Source organism: Zeus faber (genome assembly GCF_960531495.2).
Source record: "Zeus faber genome assembly, chromosome: 11".
Classification (NCBI taxonomy): Eukaryota; Metazoa; Chordata; class Actinopteri; order Zeiformes; family Zeidae; genus Zeus; species Zeus faber.
Genome location: NC_137205.1, coordinates 17,335,132 through 17,355,001, shown reverse-complemented (window position 1 = coordinate 17,355,001; position 19,870 = coordinate 17,335,132). Strand labels below are relative to the sequence as shown.

General features: G+C 46.3%; 2 protein-coding genes across 3 annotated transcripts; both read left to right on the top strand.

The window, feature by feature from the left end:
• The first annotated feature begins 995 nt into the window (after positions 1 to 995).
• notum1a (notum, palmitoleoyl-protein carboxylesterase a) lies at positions 996 to 16,110 on the top strand. Of its 2 annotated transcripts, XM_080008948.1 has the most exons (12): positions 996 to 1,126; positions 8,205 to 8,581; positions 11,909 to 11,961; positions 12,517 to 12,612; positions 12,890 to 12,950; positions 13,108 to 13,166; positions 13,267 to 13,369; positions 13,471 to 13,662; positions 13,861 to 13,958; positions 14,060 to 14,207; positions 14,293 to 14,340; positions 14,472 to 16,110. In XM_080008948.1, exons 2-12 carry the CDS (start codon positions 8,205 to 8,207, stop codon positions 14,776 to 14,778), a joined length of 1,542 nt encoding a protein of 513 aa, XP_079865074.1. In that variant the 5' UTR covers positions 996 to 1,126; the 3' UTR covers positions 14,779 to 16,110. The 2 variants fall into 2 exon arrangements, with proteins under 2 accessions (XP_079865074.1, XP_079865073.1); XM_080008947.1 differs by lacking the exon at positions 996 to 1,126 and having other exon boundaries at positions 8,065 to 8,581.
• Positions 16,111 to 16,813: 703 nt separating this feature from the next.
• myadml2 (myeloid associated differentiation marker like 2) lies at positions 16,814 to 19,333 on the top strand. The gene is made up of 2 exons (XM_080008866.1): positions 16,814 to 17,172; positions 17,387 to 19,333. The coding sequence occupies exon 2, from the start codon at positions 17,665 to 17,667 to the stop codon at positions 18,574 to 18,576; it is 912 nt and encodes a 303-aa protein (XP_079864992.1). The 5' UTR covers positions 16,814 to 17,172; positions 17,387 to 17,664; the 3' UTR covers positions 18,577 to 19,333.
• Positions 19,334 to 19,870: the final 537 nt, after the last annotated feature.

Here is a 19,870-nt window from a genome sequence, read left to right as displayed (position 1 = left end):
CCCTTAAATCATCGTGACTCTTGGCGGCCGAGGTTTTCCCCAATCTTGTGGATTCGTGAAATTTCGAAGGCGGCTTGCGTCCACGAGAAGCGACCGAGTCCCAGTTTGCTTTCTCATGCTTTTCCGTTTTCTTCTGTCGGTCTGAGCACTTCATTAAAAGTCACCGTCTGAATCCTGGCGTTGCGCTCTGCGACCCCTTCGTGGCAAAATCACCGTTCTCACACAATTTGCAATGTGTAACAGGCATGAAAATGAATTTTTTTCTGTTGCATCTGTTGCAACAGCTGCTCTGCGTCTATTTTAGTTGGTCCGCTAGTTTCGGTGATATTCAGCTAGAGCCTCCAGTAATACATCAAGCAACTGAAATATCTTATGCGCCGACCCAGATTTTGAGCTCCCTCTATTACCGCACGATCGGCACAGCTCCGTACACCGACGGATTGGGCGCATCTCCTTTTTTGTCCTTTTGCATCTCCGTGAACCGAGCGTGCCTCCGGGCCCCGGTGAAGAAGTTGCCTTTTTGATTCACCGTGTCAAAAATAAAAAAGGTGCTAACATGGCCAGACGCTTTGGCAGCGGTGCAAAGCACTAAATTAAGCCGGTGTGAATTGCGGTGTACATAAACGGCTTTCGAAAACGTTTCACTTCGGGAGAACCTGAACCCCCTCCCCTGTGTCCTGACATGCCCCCACGCTCCATCGAAACGGACGCCGACGCGGAGAGAAGGATCCAACCGGAGCGGTCGAAGGACCTCCGGAATCCTACCCGAATATGACAAAAAAACATCGATCACGCAGTTCAGCCTCCGTCTCACGGAGCGGAATTGATGCTGCAGCATCGAGCAGCTCGGCCCGAATGTGGTGGCCAATCAGCGTGGCATTTCGTGGCAGCCCCTTCGGTCCTGGATCGTATTTTGACATGAACTTGAATAGCTCCGAGAAATGACCTTGATTGAGGGCGTCCTCCGTTTCTCCGCGCCCTGTGAGTCAACTTTGCTGCTTGGCACATAAGCGTGGCAGTGTTTCCTGGCTATGACAGTTGCTGGGAATGTCAGCAGCTTTGGTGGAGCGGCTGGTTCCTCCATGGCTGACGGATCCGATGGTGTCCCGATTGGCTTCTTTAAAAGGTAAGAGAGGAAGTTCTGAATATTATACATTTTTGGGAGCTACGTATCTCACACACTTGAAAATTTCTCAAGACAAAACAATTTAAACATTTTACAGCAGATTTTTATTTTTATTTTTCATGAATCGGACGGGGTTGGCAAGCTGTCAGTCGGGGGGGGGGGGGCTGCACTCATCCAGGCCGGTCCCTAGATCTGCCTCTGGCGTAGAGTCCTAACCTCCGCCACGGAATCAGAAAATTTCCCTGCCAACGCGTTTCCTGAATATGATCAGGATGTACCAGTCATATAAGGTGGTGATCAGATGATTTCTTTGAGTGCCCTCCCTGACAGAAATGAGTTCACTTTGGTACAAGGCCCCTCGCCTCAAAACACCAAGCCAGGCTTTCATCCTCCACAACCTTGCGTGTGAAAATGTTTACAAAATGTCATTCGTGAGCGTTTATTTCTCTTCAAAAACCCCGTTTTTTTGGAGGGTTTTTTTTTCGAGACAGCTGACGGTCAGGGGGGCAGATCCTTCTCCTTTCAACTTCCAGGGTGAGTCTGGAGGAAAAGCTCTCAGATGTGGGAGGGAAACTGGCAGGAGATGGATCCCGCCGCGCCGCCCAAATTTCGCGCATAGCCCCCGGAGCCTGTTAGAACCTCCGTGGAGTTCCCTCCGTTCCCTCCGAAAAAAAGCAAACGTCTCGGATCCCGCCTTCGCCGTGCGCCGTCGCCTTCCAAGAAAACGGAGGAAAAATTCGAGGAAGGATTCGAAGGACGGGTTGCCGAAGGTTCAGTTGTGCGGCGTTGTTCATCCCTCCCAATCGGAATTTCGAAGAATACTTTTCGGATTTGCCCTCTCGAAGAAAGAAAATGCCGCCACAGGAAATGACATATTGAAGCGTCGCGACATTTGGCAAAATCTACATGACATCATTTGTATGTACAAGACAGACCAGATTTTTAAATTATGTTGAGTAATTTATCATTTATACCCTATAGACCGACAGTATGTATACCAATAATTTATGCTGTGCATAGAATCTCATTTTGTATATTCTGTATGTTTTTATATATTTGGCTATTTCTGTTCTGTATTTTAGACTCTTTGTGTACCTTTTGGCTATTTTCATTTTAAATATTTTTTTATTTGTTTTATTTTATCTTCTTTTTCTGTTCAGACTCAACATGTTTTCTACGCTTTTTGTCTGTCGAGAGACCGCAACAAACTCCGATATGAAAATGCACTCGGCGGAATCAAATCGTTGCGATTCCGATTCCGACCGCGAAAACTGTGCGGTCCCAGACGTCTGCACCACGCGCCTATACCAACGTGGATCTGCTCGTGCGCACGTCTTTCGTTTGCGAGGGTTTAGGCACGGACAATGATTTCAGATTCCTGGGGAGAAAGTTCCCAGGCCTGGAAGGGCCCACGGAAAGTAATCAAGTAGCGTAATGATGTCATTCTGATGAAAGGTAGCCTGTCAGACAGTTGGCTGCAATGGGTGATCTTTGGCTTAAGCCACAGGCCGCTACACCAAAATATGACATCAAAGCAACAACTGGAGGCTGGCACAGATCACTGTCTTCTTTGATTACAAGTAGCCTCGTATTCTCCGCGCCAAGATAAAAGCAAACGGCTGCTCGGTGTTAAGGGACGGTTTAAAAGAAATAACGATGTGCAGTACCGGCAACGACGGAGGTACGCCCTTTTTTTTTTTTGCACGTCAGTGTCGCGGGCTCACACTCCACCCCTTCCTTGCTGCGATTGTTCTTTTACTCGAGCGGTTCGAAATCGAAATTGGGAACCCGAGTTGTTGAATCGGGAAAGAGCTACTGGGGCCTCAACACTCCCAAGTGTTTCTCCCAACGGTTCCTAATACTAATGCGCGTCGCGGGTCGTGGGTGGGTGCCAGCGTGGATGTGGATTTCCCACAGAGACCGACTGCTCGGTTGAAGGACAGAGAGCGGGAAAAAAAAAAAAACATTCTGTGGCCACTCTTGAAGACCTGTAATGAGGGCTTTGCAGTGTTCTTTGTCAAATCCTTGGCATAAACATGTGTTTCCAAAGTAAAGGCTCCTGATTGCTCTTCTGTCTCTCTGGAAATGCTAGTGGGTTTATGGTAGGGAAGGACCGTCTGATAATGATAGTGACTGGCCTCCAAAACCAAACCCTCCCCCGTCTCCGCCTCGGAGAGGGCATCGGAGGCAGCTCAGGTGAGTCAGGCTCCAGGTATGAGTGGAAACGTCTGAAGGAGTTTCCAGTCGTAACCCCCCCCCCCCCCCCCCCCCCCCCACACACACACACCAAAGCAACCATCTTCCCTTCCGTGAAAGACATAATAGAACTGTTTACAGGCAAAACCAGCTATTTGGTGACTATCACCACGACAGAGGATCAACAACAACACGGCCCCAAACTGGCGTCCGGCTCTTCGGCGACCCCCTTCGTAACCGAGGAGACACCTAATGAAAGCTGTCCTATCTTGAAAGACTTTTTTTTTTTTTCTTTTCTTTTTTTTTTTATCAAACAAGGGCATCATCTGCAACCAATAGAAGGCCTCCTCCTGCAGACCTAGAGCCTGCTCGACAGATGTCTCCTGCCTTTTTCGCTTTACTCCCCATTTAAGTCCACGTCTTAGATGGCACCTCTTGACTTGAGTCAGGATCAAGTCGGGGATCAAGGTTGTTTACTAATTCGCTCGGTTCTTCTTTCAGGAACATGTGGTGAAGGGACATGAAAGGAGCACTACGGGGTGTTGACGCCCACCGAACTTCTGTATTGTGTTTGTTTTTGGGGCATTAAAACGACGGCCCGACATTGAAATTAAGGAGACCCGAGACCTGCTTCCTTCCGCAGGTTTGCTAAGTGGTGAAGGAGAACGGGAGCTGAGGTGGAAGTGGGTTTTTTTTTTTTGTTTTTGTCTGATAAATACAAGGTGGAACACCTCGAACGTCAGATCTTTTCGGCTGTTGCAGAACAAAAACAAAAAGCTCACGCCGCAGTTGTGAAAACTATTCTGAACAATAATGTAAATGTGGCTAACTGTTGCAAAATCCATACGTTGAACCAATATTTTTATATTATTAAACTTGGACAAGTTATAAACCAAAAATAGGGTCTGTGGGGTGGGGTTACTCCATCTTAAAGAAGGGGCCAGAGAAATTTAATTCGACTGAGAAATTAACGGTCAATTATCATATTATCCAATGATCCGCTGAATATTTCCACAACTCAGCAGATAATCCACAACACCTGAATCCTATTCCTCAGATTTCAGCTTTTTTCAAACGCCTTCTTGACTTTAAGCAGATTTCCACGCTTTAACACTTTGGTTGGAGTAGGACCCCCCAAACCAGAACTCTGACCTCAGCTGGATTTAACGCCACAGCTGGACCCTACATCTCCTAACTCCATGTGATGTGTACCGTCGCCGAGCAATTTTCTCGTTCCGTATAAGAGAGGGTGGCACATTAAAGAAATTTAAGGAGACTCTTGTAGAAAACACAAAGGATTTATAGATGGTGATCTCTCCTTTGTTCTCCCAATGAGGACCTCCACCTGTTTCTGATGATGTGAGCCGGAGCCTGTCCCTTTCAAGAGGCTGATCCTCGCTGATCTCTTTGATGTAACCTGACCTAACAGATCCGACGAGCGGGATTTGATGACGGCGAGTGGACGGACCCCTCGACAATGGCCATGTGCGGATCAACCCTAACAGGCGTGCACGGGGGGCAGCCCGGAAGACGGGATGGGATGGGGGACAGACGGGGCAGGCGGTGGAGACTGAGGGGGAACGCTGGCCTGCCGGAGCTGATGGGATGTGTCTTGCTGCAGGCAGGCAGGCAGGCAGGCAGGCAGGCAGGCGGGCAGGCATGTGGCGGTCACGTGACCTGAGTCTGCCAAGCTCCGACTTTAAGCAGTAAAACCTGTGGATCTGAGGAGGGCACATGCAACTGATCGGAGATGAAAGACAAGCTTTGACTTTCATAGGAGGCCTAGAGTCGGGTGGTGGAGCGGGGGTCGATCGGGGGGCGGGTTGAAGGGACGGAGCAGCTGGGTCACGCCTCAAATGGCCTCATTCTGCGATCACGTTAGTCCGACTTGCATTGGTCAAACCTCTATCCACGATATACCTCCAGCCAAGGTGGTGGTAGTTTGGGGAAAGAAACAATAGAGAGAAAAAAAAAAAAGGATGGATGAACTGAATTGGAGAGGGGATGATGGGGTGTTGGAGGTGTTGCTGGTGTGAAACAGTTCACCACGGTACGGCAAACCGCAGCAGCAGAGGTCGACACGGCTCCGGCCTCCTTCCTTGGCTTCGCGCGAGACTTTCTGAGACCTCGCCCCGACTTCTTCCCCTCCGAGGTTTCCGGCGACGACCCGGACCCTCCACCCTTCGTCCCTTCATTCGAGAAGGAGCGTGTAGCGTGAGCGCTCGGCCGCGACCACCTCCATACCGTAGCGCTCAGTCATTCCCAGTCCATGCGATGACTGTCTTTGACACACCAGCGGAGCATCTCTTCGTCGGCGTCCAGCCTCCATCTGCGAGTGATTTCCAGGGTTACATGGTTGGCGATGACGTGGGATGGAGCGGGTCAAAGTGACTGGACTCAATATGTGACAGAGCCTCTCCTCCTCGGGCCCACATGTTTTAATCTACACAAGCATCGTTTGAAGTTCCCAATGAATACCATAAGTTCCACGAGTGGCTTCGTACCTGTTTCGGAACGGTTCAGCATCACTTTGGTGTGCTGATAAACACATGGGCCCGGTGCTCGTGGTCATTATGGGTTTGAATTGTGCTATGTTTAGCTTCCGTGAATCTAAAACATTTTTCCATGCATTCCTATTGCCTTGAAAGCGGGCATGTGCTTTTGAAGAAGGGCAACCAGGCAGGGATGTGTCCAAACGTCTAAACAGACTTGCCAAGGGAGTTAGTTTGAGTTTATAGGAGGTGGTTGAATCCGCGCATCGAGATGAATCCGGATTCCTATTTTTCGCCATTCAAGAATTGTGTCCCGATGGGATGTCAGTCGCTGAGCCACAAGGAGGGTGATTCCCCAATATCCACAGTTGACGTTTAAAGCTCCCGTTTAAAGCAATGGGGTTCTGTAAAATGTTGTTATCCTGCCATAGCTTAGTCTTTCTTATCTTCTTGTCTTACGTTGCCTTTTCTTATCTTATCTTATCTTTTCTTATCTTATCTTATCGCACCGTGTCTGATCCTATCTTACGTTACGTTGCCATATCTCATTTGATTGTGTCTGATCTTATCTTCTCATCTTATCTTACCTTATCTTTCCATATCACATCATATCACATCTTGTCTTATCTTATCTTATTTTATCTTATCTTATCTTATCTTATATGAGCTTATCCGTGCTTATCTTATCTTATAATCATAGAATAAACGTGTTTTGAATGCAGAATTTAAAGCAGCTCAGTTATAAATATTGATAAACAAGTAATTAAGTACACAAGGTAGACTTCTATTGGCTACTGGGTTCATTTCAGAGCGCACTAGTGGACTTCAGAACTACAGTAGAGCAGGACCAGGGTGGTTTTTGGAGGCCTGTGTGTGTGTGTGTGTGTGTGCGTGTGTGTGCGTGCGTGTGTGTGCGTGTGTGTGTGTGTGTGTGTGTGTGTGTGTGTGTGTGTGTGTAGGTGGGGTTGCTTTGATCTTCCGGGGCCCCTCAGAGAAAAAAGAGCGAGTCCCCCTCTCAACTCCACACAACAGCACCAAGTCAAAATCAGACTGGCTCGAGAAGAGATGAAGAGCCGCATATCATGATATCATGTCCTCATTTTGGCCAGTGCAGGTTTAGAGGGTGATGACAGATGATACATTCTAAACTTTATTAACTCCTATTTCCACGGACCCATGGCTGTACTCCACCTTTAGGTTTTTATTTTGGACATTTTCTGTCCAAAATAAAAAAAAAATAGGATATATCTATATATATATAAGAATTAGAATGAGGATAAAATCCATGTCAAGTTTTAATGGAGGTTGAATAATACAACCGTATTTTCAACAAAAAGCAAACACATCATTTACTATTAAAGAAATAAAACTAAGTGCCAACTTTCCCATCGTGAAGTCAACGTGCTAAGCAGCATGCTTGGAGAGTCTTTTACACTTTGGCAGCACTGGAAACACGTGGATTCATGCAGAGCCAGTTGTTGAGTTTTTCTTTTCTTTGTACATGATGAAACATGAGTTTTCTAGTACCCAGATCAATAAAATGTATAGAATCTAAAGCCATGTGTAAAGGTACAGGATATATCCAATACTACTACTACTACTACTAATAATAATAAGAATAAGGATAAGAATAAGAATAAGAATAAGAACAATGATTTTAATAATGATAATAAACGTGTCGATATGTTTCTCAGAATTATTATTATTTTTAATCATATTTTCCCACTTGATCCTCAGGGCGACGGGATAACAAGACGCTTATTCTCACTCCATAAATTTGCGTGGAATGGGGAAATGTGCATTTCAAAGCCACTGGAAACCACCACATCAAATAAAACATCGCGGATCAAAAGAACCAACGCACGGACATTTTTCCCCTCTATAAATTAAAAGCGTGGAGGGTGTGTGGGGGGCGGGGGGGGGGGGAGGGGTGGTGGCGTGTGGCGGTCGGGGGTGGGGTGGGGTGGGGTGGGGTGGGTGGGGGTTGTGCGGGTGCCACGCTTGATCGTGCGCGGAGCCCCGCCCACGGCTGTGATTGGCTGGAGGGACGCGCGAGGGGGGAAAGTTTGAATAAAATACCAGCGCATGGCCGTGCGTGTTGTCATTCCAGCCTCCACCCCAGGTCCGCGGCGCACCTCCCAGACGCAAATCAATCACACAACTTGCGGGGGGGAATTCAGAGTTTTAGTCGAAGCGCTTGTTCCTGGGAAGCAAAACGACATAGGCGATGTGGTGTCTCCAACCCCGTGCGTAATCGCCAACAAAAATATTTATTGACTATTTATTTATATTATTATTACTTATTTTTTTATTGTTTGTTTTTTTAACCCGACACTCCGGAGCAGTGAGCCAGAATATTTTCCAAATAGTTAAACATTTTCCCGCATAAGATGACAGCGATCAGGATGCTTTCCTCCGTGCTGCTGCTGGTGCTGATGCAGTCTGGAGTCTCATACGCGCGCCGGTTCCGCGGCGGCCGCAATCCGCAGCCCCGCCGCGCGGCGCCGCCGCCGCCGCCGCCGCCGCCGCCTCCTCCTCCTCCGGCCCCGGCAGCGCACCAGCACCGGGACCGGGACCGGGGCGACACCACCGAGAGCTTCCCGCTGGATTTCACCGCCGTGGAGGAGAACATGGACAACTTCATGACGCAGGTGAAGAACCTGGCGCAGTCCCTGTACCCGTGCTCGGCGCAGAAGCTGGACCACGACATGAAGCTGAACTTTTTGGAGAACGCGTCCGTGACGTGCAACGACGGGAGTCCTGCGGGGTAAGTGGCTGCACTTTGGGGTGTTTATTATGGGCTGGTGTCAATTGAACCTTCAGAAGTAGAGACGCTTGTGCGCAAATCCCGTGCGTAAACTGCTGTTTAACCGTGCGTAATTGGGCTGAAGCAGGCTTTGTCCTGATATTAATGAGAATCAAATATCGCGATTTCTTCTAATATCGATTTTAAAAAAATCAACTAATTGTTTTTTAGGGATGGGTATTGGTGATTTCATAAGATATTTACACGCAAGAAATATCTATATGATGGGGATATTATACTATAGCCTTTATATTGGGGATATCGACTTTTCCGTTAACTTTATCGGTTGTAATCAATATTTTTGGTGTGGCTATTTGTGCTTTCATAAGTTTTTTTTTAACGTAGAAGCACTGATTAGAACAACAATAACAACATATGAAGATCAGAAAATGGTATGACTTTACTGATGTTAAGATAAATTCCAGGCAGTATCTCGTCTCACATCGCGATGTCGATATTATATGGCTAGATCTCCCAGTCCTCGAGTCGAGAAGAGTACCCCTCCAAAAACAGAAGAATTCTGCATAAAAGAACATGGAATTACACGCACATGGTTCAAGATGAGATGGACAGCTGCTTCTTGTCACATGGCCAATGCTGGATTTCCTTTTCTCTAAATTGGAATGCAGGGTTTGCCATGCAGAAGGTTTAAGGATCTGTTTTCCCCAATTCTGAAAATGCGTTATTTTAAACGAGACGTGCCCCACAGAGGAATGGAATAGAATAACGAGCATTTGTTTGCTGTGAAATCCATTCTTGACAGTGTGATTAGGCCCGGTACAAATCCTTTTGGCATTTGCCCCGCATGATTCCCCTGTTAAAGAGGGATAAGCCTTGGCACTAAAAGCCCTTTAATGTCACCCAGATCCGCTGTCTTTTGTCTAATAAAAACAGATACACAGTGTGGATAATGCAGGCCAGTTGTGCATGCCTCCTGCAGTAAATCGTGTTTTTGGACTACATGAATCAATAATCACTTCTCATTTTGACATAAAAGGACCTTCTCCTTTCCTCTCGGTGTGGGATGGGCTGAATGACTTTGGTATTGCAATACACCAATTAAGTAGGCTTGTAGATATGAATTGTTGTTCTCCAGCTTTCCTAATTATAGTTCTAATGATTTTATATCTACACCTACACATGAAACCCTTGCAAACATGAAGCACAAAATTGGTCGTACATGGATGCTAATGCTTACATAGTCACATTAAAACCAAGCACTCACCTTAGATGACATCATGACACAATTGAAATTACAAAGGTCTTTTTGTTATTAAAACAACCCTCTGCTTTATATGAAGTCATATTTAAATGCCTTATCAACGCTGCAATGTGCATCTCAGATCGGTTGAAAGGAGGGCTGGGTTTTTTGATATGCGCGTCGCTCTTCGGGGATTTAAAAATCCTGTCTAATTCCTGGGTTAAACCTCTGCGTGCCAGTTGATGATGGTGATGAGGAGGAGGATGGGGAGGAGGAGGAGGGTCTGCCGGAGCCCTATAGCTCTTTGGGACGCATGGCGGTATGAGGACAATTGTTGGCAGATGGCCCTTTCAATCAGCACTCTGCTGCTGTCCACAATGCTAATCCACTGCTGGACAGTTAGAATATAGTGAATACAATCACAAATGACAGTCACTAGTTTGGGAAAGATGATGAAGATGAGGATATAAGGATGAGGGTATCATAACACTGGACACATTGCAATAAAGAGTATAGTAATAGCAATGCACCAATCTTTACCACAACTGGATCCTTATATGTAAAATAAACAGATTCTCAGGATTCTGTGATGGGTTCTTACACCATCGCCCAGTGTGGAAAGTTGCACACATAAATGCGTTGTTTTTTTTGTTGGGGTTTTTTTTATTTTTCTTTTTTTTTATATCATCCAAGCCCTTTCAAAATCGAATTACACCGTCCCCGTCTTGAGGTTGCGCGACTGTCGGCTGTCTAATTAAGAATATGAGGCGTTTCAGTGCAGCCAGAATGTGATTCAGCTTCTGAGCAAATGGCGGAGAGCCTTGGCCAAGTCTTATTTTTGCGTTTTCTTTGATGCTCCTGCGATGGATTTGGCTCTGGATCCCTGGAGTTAAGTCATCGGCTTCGGTCTGGTGGATTGAGTCGCTGTTGAGATATTGGTGCGTCATCGGCGCGTTGCTCTGACAATTGACGCTTTACCATAGTCCTCCATAGAGCAGAGTCCAAAATGTGTGGACACAGTGGCCTTTAGTTTCTTCTAAAAGTGTAAAAGTCATTTATGTGAAGCTTTTGACATGATAATATAAAATACAACCAGATAAATACAACCAGATAAATATTCCCTATGGAGTCATGATAGCATGCCCTCTTCTGGCAAAGGCCAAATATTAAATATACAAACATCAAGTAGGCCTATCTGTAAAATCCCACAGAGGCATTATCACTCAGTCCCTTATGTTTGGGTTCATCCGGGCTGAAACTTTCTTTGGCCTTTGATGATGTTATCCAAAATGAGAATGAGGACACAGTTTAGGAATGATGAGCTCAGAGTGCTGATACAGAATATGATGGTACATCGCACGCTCCCGTGGCCTCTCCACCGAGGACGCGGACCAGACGTCGCTCTATCTGATCGCAGATCTCTCCGGGCTTGATACAGGTCTCACCTCCTCCGTCCTTTCTCAGAGGTATCTTGCTGTTTTATTGTGGCGATGTTATCAGTGGTGATGTGACGACAAGGTCTTTGTTTGAATGCAATTTCGTGATGTCATTTCGGTACCGGAACGCCGCGGTCTGACAGTAGCTCTGGCACATTATGTCACTGCTTTTTTATTTCTCGCAACCTTTCGTTCTGATTGTAGAACATGGCATTCTTGTGTTGCGCCGTCATCCCCAAATGGCTGCTGGACTGTCATAGTGGCGGCTGCCGTCATCAAATAATATGTAGAGATCTGGAATCGCATCAGCAGTGTCTTTCTATGTCAAAGGTCCAATGTATTTTTATTGTCTTGCACAACAAAACTGCATGGAAGCAGATATTGCTGGAAAAGAATAGTGTTGAATAGGGTTAAAAACATGATGCATGCAAAAAAATATGTACTAAGTGTGGGATATATACAACACTGTGTGTCTATCTATCTATCTATTTATCTATCTGTCTGTCTGTCTGTCTGTCTGTCTGTCTGTCTGTCTGTCTGTCTGTCTGTGTCTGTGTCTGTGTCTGTGTCTGTGTCTGTGTGTGTGTGTGAAATCTCTTTTGCTGGGTGGATTTTTCCCATCTGTAATACACTTTGTTTACTCTCTTTTAGGTACTACCTTAAAGAATCCAGGGGCAGCAGACGGTGGTTGATATTCCTAGAAGGTGTGTATTGAGAATATATATATATTTTAAAAAAAAATCTCGCTTTTATATGTATATCATAACCTTTCACGAGGTTGAACAAAGGATTTTTCTTAGACTCATTGGAACAATTGTTGTCCAACGTTTATTTGTGTTTCTTCTTAAATGTCCTTTGAAAAGCTTTTAAGTGAGAGCACATACTGAGTAGAAAGAGCTGTAGAAGAACGTCAAAATAGTGTGGAAGAAATACAAAAATATGGAACAGAGCCACAACTTTATGCGGTAGAAAATTATTAAAAAGCCTTTATTTTGGAAGTGGTAATCCAATTAAAAGCGTATAAATTATTTTCCAGCAAGTGGTAGAGAATGGCTGATATTTTTTCTCTAATAAACATAAGAGTCCGTTGTCAAGCTCCTTAACATATAGAACATACATCTGGAGCATTTTCACACCTAACGTGAAAAATTCTTCTTGGTGTGTGCGTGTGCGTGTGTGCGTGTATGTGTGTGTGTGTGTGTGTGTGTGTGTGTGTGTGCGTGTGATTCTATTCGGCTGTATTTCCTCACACATTCCAGGGGGGTGGTACTGCTTCAACAAGGAGAACTGTGACAGCCGCTACGACACCATGAGGAGGCTGATGAGCTCGTCCAAGTGGCCGCAGACCAAAACAGGTGGGTCGTTCAGCCTCGGGTCGGGGATGCCTCCGCCTCCCTCGCAGGAGCCCAAAAACTCATCAGCGGCGCCGTTCGCGAAACTCGTGTTATGGAATTGACGCCCCCGTGGTCATAATGCCGCTTACCTCATTGGGGGAAGGTGTAATGACTGTAATCTGTGTGGCGATGATGATGATGAGGAGGAGGAGGAGGAATACGGGACGTGTCTGGGAGGGGAGGGGTTGGTGTAATGATACACGTCGATCCGGCGCTCTATTGACGGTTGTCTCCGCAGGAACGGGGATCCTGTCTCCGCTGCCGGAGGAGAACCCTCACTGGTGGAACGCAAACATGGTGTAAGTCGTCCCTTCTGGTGTGCGCGGGGAGGGTCTGAATGTGTGTCTGCTGCTAACGGCGTGTCTAATGATAGCCGGCCGTGTTCTCGCATCACACGCGCCGTCGTTATGAGCCCCGCGAGTCTCCTGAACACAAGCGTTATGCTCCCTCGCGCAGGTTCGTCCCCTACTGCTCCAGCGACGTGTGGAGCGGGGCCTCGGCCAAGACAGACCAGAGTAAGCCGCCATGAGGACGTACAAACAAAACAACTACAATTAGCTCTTAACCTGCTGTGCTTATTTTACAACTCCTGTATCACTGTGCTGTCTGGTTCAGGCGGCTACACCTTCATGGGCTCTCTGATCATCCAGGAGGTGGTGAAGGACCTGCTGTCCAAAGGTCTGGACAACGCCAAGATTCTACTCCTGGCGGGAAGCAGGTTCGTGAGCGCGTTCACCCTTTTGTCGCGTCGCCCCCCCTACGGCGGTTTACCCCGAACGTCTGCCACCGTTCCCTCACCTCTTCCGTTATTCCCTGCAGTGCGGGCGGTACGGGGGTCTTGCTGAACGTGGACCGCGTGGCGGATCTGCTGGAAGGCCTGGGCCACACCGGGATCCAGGTGCGGGGCCTGTCGGACTCGGGCTGGTTCCTGGACAACAAGCAGTACCACTGTACCGACTGCGTGGACACGGTGGGCTGCGCCCCCACAGAGACCATCAAGAGGGGCATCAAGTACGGAATCACTTGTCTATGAAAATGTCCCTTTACGGAATGGAATATTTCACGATACTGGAGCCTACATGGCCCCAAAAAGGCCGAGTGTCTTTGGCCCAAGTTCGTCCACTTCACACTCAAATAAAGGTTTCTTGAAGTCAAGTGTTTGATAACGTTTGATAACAGCAAATTCTAAACCTAACGCCTGACCTCCAGGTACTGGGGAGGAGTGGTGCCGGAGAAGTGCAGGCAGACCCACGAAGGCGAGGAGTGGAACTGCTTCTTCGGATATCGAGTCTTCCCATCAATAAAGAGTGGGTGTTCCATCAAGTGTCGCCCATTAATGTTCCTGCGTTATGTAACTGGGTTTAGAGTCCCTTTAATGAATCCATTAACAAACTCTGCTCAATTGCAGGTCCTGTGTTTGTCGTCCAGTGGCTCTTTGACGAGGCCCAGCTGACGGTGGACAACATCCAGCTGACCGGGCAGCCCGTGCAGGAGGGCCAGTGGCGCTACATCCAGAACCTGGGCATCGAACTGAGGAACACCCTCAAAGACGTCCCGTAAGAAGCGCCTGCGGCCTTGAGACGTGTCAAAAAGTTTTTTTCATGCTGCTAGATCAACGTGTCTCCTTTGTTTCCCTTTCAGGGCTATGTTTGCACCGGCCTGCTTATCTCATGAGGTTATCACCAGAAAGTAAGTCTAAGTGTGATAAGGGAAATGTTCCATCCACCCATGACAGATGAGCGTGTTAGACGGTATCAACCCAGCGGCTCAGCGGCTCTCTTTCTGTTGATCTGACGGCGCCCTCTTGTGTCCTCACCCAGCTACTGGATCGACGTGCAGGTCAAAGGCACCTCCCTGCCCCGGGCCCTCCACTGCTGGGACCGCAGTCTCCACGACAACCACAGGACCAACAAGGCTCCGCCCAAGGGCTGCCCCGTGCACCTGATCGACAGCTGCCCGTGGCCGCACTGCAACCCCACCTGCCCCACCATCAGAGACCAGTTCACGGGGCAGGAGATGAACGTCATCCAGTTCCTGATGCACATGGGCTTCGACGTGCAGAAGATGGCCCAGCAGCAAGGCATGGACCCCGGCAAGCTACTGGGCATGCTCAGCAGCGGCAGCTAAACCCACTGCAAGCCGAGTATGGTCTCCCACACCTCATTACCTCCGAATTAGTGCCCCACCACCTCCCCACCCCACCCCAAAACCATCCACTCAGATTGTTCCCCTCCCCTCTTCCCTCTGTCCACCACCGTCCTTCATCCTTTATCCTTCATCCTGTTCACGATCCAATTTTCCCAGAACCACGTACTGGTGACCAGTACAGGGCCGATACGCCACCACGACAAGGCACACTTCTCTGCTACTCTTTTCTTAATTTATCTTTTGGTTGTAAAAGAAAAATATATATAAATATATATCTCAAATGTAATCCAGTTTTAAGGATGCTTATTGTCATTGTTGTTTTATTTGATTGTTTTTTTTGTTGTTGTTTTTTTTACACAGCTGTTAATCCTTAACACAATTTATTAGATTTTTTTTTTTCAACAAGGTAAGCTATTAAAAGCGACATAAAGACGTAGTCTTTATCAGTCTTTATACAGTTTGTAAAGATACATGTTTTTGCTTTGATAGTCGAGCTCATCTTAAATCCAACCAGATTGTGCCCTGAATCTAGAACGACGGGAGTGAAATTGGTGTGAGAGAATAAGCATTTTCTTTTTAATTTATTCTTGTGATTAAATTGGGGCTTTAGAATACAAAAAAAAAAAATTCCCATTGAGGCAACTCTCAAAACTCCTTCTAATAACTAATAATAATAATTTCTTTGTGAAGATAGTTTTAAGAGTATTTTTCTGGTGCTGAGGTGGACTTCAGTCCATTATTAGTTTTTAATATCACCGTGCCATTGCATCTAGCCTTCGCCGTCACCCGAGGCGAGATAGTCCCACTGTGTCAGAATGTGATTTTTAATGTTAGAAAACCTCTAGCTCCAAGCCCCCGAGAATCCATCCATGCAAGGTGCATTCAAAGGGAGACAGATGTTGCTTTTTGTGTAATTTTGGGGTTTTTGTATAGGTTTCTTCTCAGTGTATTTTAAGTCCCTTCCTATATTTCCTATTAGAAATCACATTTAATATAAAGACAATGGTGTATGTAATGCTGTCTTATAAATGCTGTTTTGAAGGACCTCTGTTTCACATTACGTACGAGAAGGCAAGGTATTCATAATTGTAATTTTATTCTGTAACATATTTTTTAACGGAAAGAAAAACTCAAGCTACATTGGTAATTTACATATTTATTTTGTTATGTAAATCATATTTATAAATGCTATTTTCACAGAGAAGTGATTCTTTGTAAATTGTAAATATTTTGCAGGTTTTTTTTTCTTTTTGTGTTGATTGCATGTCTTTGTATCAGACTTCACAGGAAAAGACCAATTACAGATATTTGAAAAAAAAAAACAACAAAAAAAAACTGCCTGTTTTTCTTCACTTTTCTGTCACTTTATCAATCTCTCATGACATTCAAGGTCAGCAGCTATTAAACCTCTCCACATCGGCCCCGTACCTTGAAAAGCACTCCACTTATACAACTGCCCAGTGTGTTGTACAGCCTTAAAAAAAACTTGACACATTAACAAAGCGGGTTGAAATGTTTTTGTGAGCGGCTGAGCAAATCCATTACCTCCTTCTTTTATAAAGACATCTAAATTGCCATAGCTGCCGTATAATCACCTCAATTTTAACCTGTATGTAATTTTTTGTCTCTAATGGAAGTCTTCCACTCTCTCCTGTCATTACACTGTGCATAAATGCCAGTTTTCCTCCTGAGCAGCTGTGAGTCAGTCTCTCTGGGCCCACACTACTGTAGAAATACGACTCCTCATACCGCCTGTTTGCTGCCTGGCTGCCTGGCTGACCGCCTGCTCGCCCGGTGCAGGCAGGACGTGTGGGTTCCCACCCCACCCAACTGTGGAATATAGACCCCCTATTTATAGAGCTGGTGTGGCCTGTAATCCTGGGCACTGCAAAAAAACAAAACTTTCATTTAAAGTGCCACCCAGAGCAAGCGACTTACAAGAGTGCATAGGCCTACTGACGAGAGAGAGAGAGAGAGAGAGAGAGAGAGAGAGAGAGAGAGAGAGAGAGAGAGAGAGAGAGAGAGAGAGAGAGAGAGAGAGAGAGAGAGTTTGTGTCAAGAAGAACTGAGGGACGAATCAGAGGAAAAAGTTCAGATCCGGGGAAGCTCGGGTGAGTTGGAGGGCTGCAGTGGAGGAACCCCAGGGGCAGGAGAGGATCGGTGGCGGACAAAACAACAGACGCCTCCATCTGTTTTGACACCGAGGAGGCTATTGTTAGAAGCTTTTCCCCTATTTGGGATATGGCCTGTGAGCAGTGGCTGATTGGAAAGAATCCTAACTCACCTTGAGTTTGTGGAGAGTATCGCCGGACAACAACGAGAGACTAAAGACCTCCGAGGACATATACAGTGCGGTCTTTGAGTTGGAGCAGGGTAATATGCCACCTTGTCTTATTCATATAAACAATATGGATAACATATCTCCATTTATGAAATGTGTTTGAGAAAAACACTGAAAAATATAACTATTGATAGTCTTGAACTTATAAAGACAACAGGAAATTGTATTCAAAATATTGTACCCATAGCTCCGGTTAAACTAAAAATATATATGATATATTTTTCTTTTTATATATATTTTTCTTAGGTCCAATGAAGACGCTAAAAGGATTGTGAGTCTCTCTACAAGGTTTTACAGTACAGTGGCTGGATGTCATTTGAGCTCCAGAGCACCATAGTAATTACAAAGCACAAGGAGTAAAAAAAAAATCACGGAGATTTGTAATTAAGGACCATCTATAAAAGGCAACTGGGCAGAGGGCGAGGTCTCGGAGGAGGGAGAGGAGTAGGCCGCAAGGACTCCCAGCCGGAGAGGAGGAGGATCTTCAGTCTACTCGACAAAATCCTCAGTGCCCCGCAGAGAACATGGACCACCAGGGCGGACACTACCTCAACAAGGCGGCCGTCGTATCACTGCTAGGAGCGGCCCGCATGAGCCAGCTGCTCCTGGGCTGCACCATAATGGCCCTGGTGTCCCACAGCGCCGGCTACAGCGCCACCTACGGAACGTTCTGCATGTTCGTGTGGTGCTTCTGCTTCGCCGTCACCTTGGTCGTCTTCGCCATGGACGTCACGCGGCTCCACAGCTGCATGCCAATTTCCTGGGACAACTTCACCGTGGCCTTCGCTATGCTGGCCACGCTCATGTACATCACCACCTCCGTGGTCTACCCTGTTTACTTCCTGCAGATAGGGTGTCCCCCGGAGGGCTGTGAGGTCAGGAATTACCGCATTGCTGTCACCGTCTGCTCCAGCGTCTGCTGCTTCCCCTACGGGGCCGAGGTGTTCCTGACCCGGGCCAAACCCGGGGCCGTTGTAGGCTACATGGCAACCGTGTCCGGTCTCCTCAAGGTGGTTCAGGCCTTTGTGGCCTGCATCATCTTCGGAGCCTTGGCCAACGGCAGCGAGTACAACCTCTACATCGCCACCCAGTACTGCGTGGTGGTGTACAGCCTGTGTTTCTCCATCACGGTGATTGTGGTCGTGCTGACGGTGTCTGGACGGACCGCCGCCTTGCGGTTCCCCTTCGACCGCTTCGTGGTGATCTACACCTTTTTCGCAGTAATCCTCTACCTCAGCACCACGCTGGTCTGGCCCATCTTCAGCTTCGACAAGAAGTACGGCACCTTGGGCCGTCCGGACGACTGTCCGCGGGGGAAGTGTCCCTGGGACAGCAAGCTGGTGGTGGCGGTGTTCACCAGCGTGAACCTGATCCTCTACTTCACGGACCTAATCTACTCGCAGAGGATCCGCTTCGTCTCCAACTCTGCTGCCTGAGATGTTCCTTATCGTGGGCTTATTGGCCTTCAAGCAATTCACAGAATACACTCAGAGCATGTGCGGCCATGTTTGACATGCTCTCACCAGTCTCCGCAATGTGTTCCAGTCTATCAGTATTAAACTGCTGTTCAGTGACATACAATATATAATGCATGCTATCTAATTAAGATCATCCAGTTCTGCAGTGTCCTACAAGGAAAAGGCTATCAAGTGTGTTTCTTAGTTGATTTCTGCGGATTTACCCACAGAGGACAGTGGAAAAATAGGCCCATCTCAGCGCCAAATCCATGCCTAATATCCCAGACTCGTGCATTATCTGCCTGAACAATGAGGGTGGCAGTTGGGGGGATAATACGTAAGTTGTCTGAGACAGACTTATTTAAAGTGCTCCTAAAAAATTCAAACCATTTTTTTTAAATTATTAAACACAAAGCAATATGAGAATGTAACTCATAGATGCACTGTGAAGGACTGGGCACCTATGCACTGAAATTGTATTATTGTCCTCATACAATAGAACAGAACACAACAGTTTTTATTTAAAGTTTGCTCCAATCTGCAGTTATTTTTATTGCTCCAGGCAGTTTCCTGATATTAACATCTTTGTTTGACTGTCAGAACCAATTCCTTTCCATGGCCCATGATAACCCTGATTGTTATAAGGACTGATTGTTTGTGAGAGAAATTTATAGACAAATCCAATGTTAGTGATGTCATTTTTTAAAAGTTTGTTGTAATATTAATAAACAAAATAAATGTATACTTTTCTTTTAGTTGTCTTATGTCAATGCACTGCCATTGATGAATAAGGGGGATTTCCTATTGAGCAAATACCGTATCACAGGGGTATTCTAGTTTTTGTTGTTACTCAATCAATGATCTTTTATTTTTTTATATAACTTCCCAAAAATGTTTCATAACGGTGAAAAAACCCCAATATCAAACAATAGCAATAGACAGATAAAAATGTTAAAAGTTATTAAAGTACTAAACAAAAATAAATAACACAGGTTCGCAACAGAACAGTTAAATCGACACGATACCATGATCCTCTGGACGACCTCCAACCCATTCCATAACAAGTACTTCTGGCATTGGAGTCAGAATATGTATTTGCAAAGCAGGTCTTGGAATATAAAAGGACTTTATAAGCAACGCTGTCGGTTTTTTACGTTAAAATAGCGGCTTCAGAATCATTTCGATGTTACACTGAATTGTACTATGGAGAATGGCACCTCTTTCATTCCCACCCACCACCCCACCCCATCCAGCTTCTTAAAATTACTGTGGA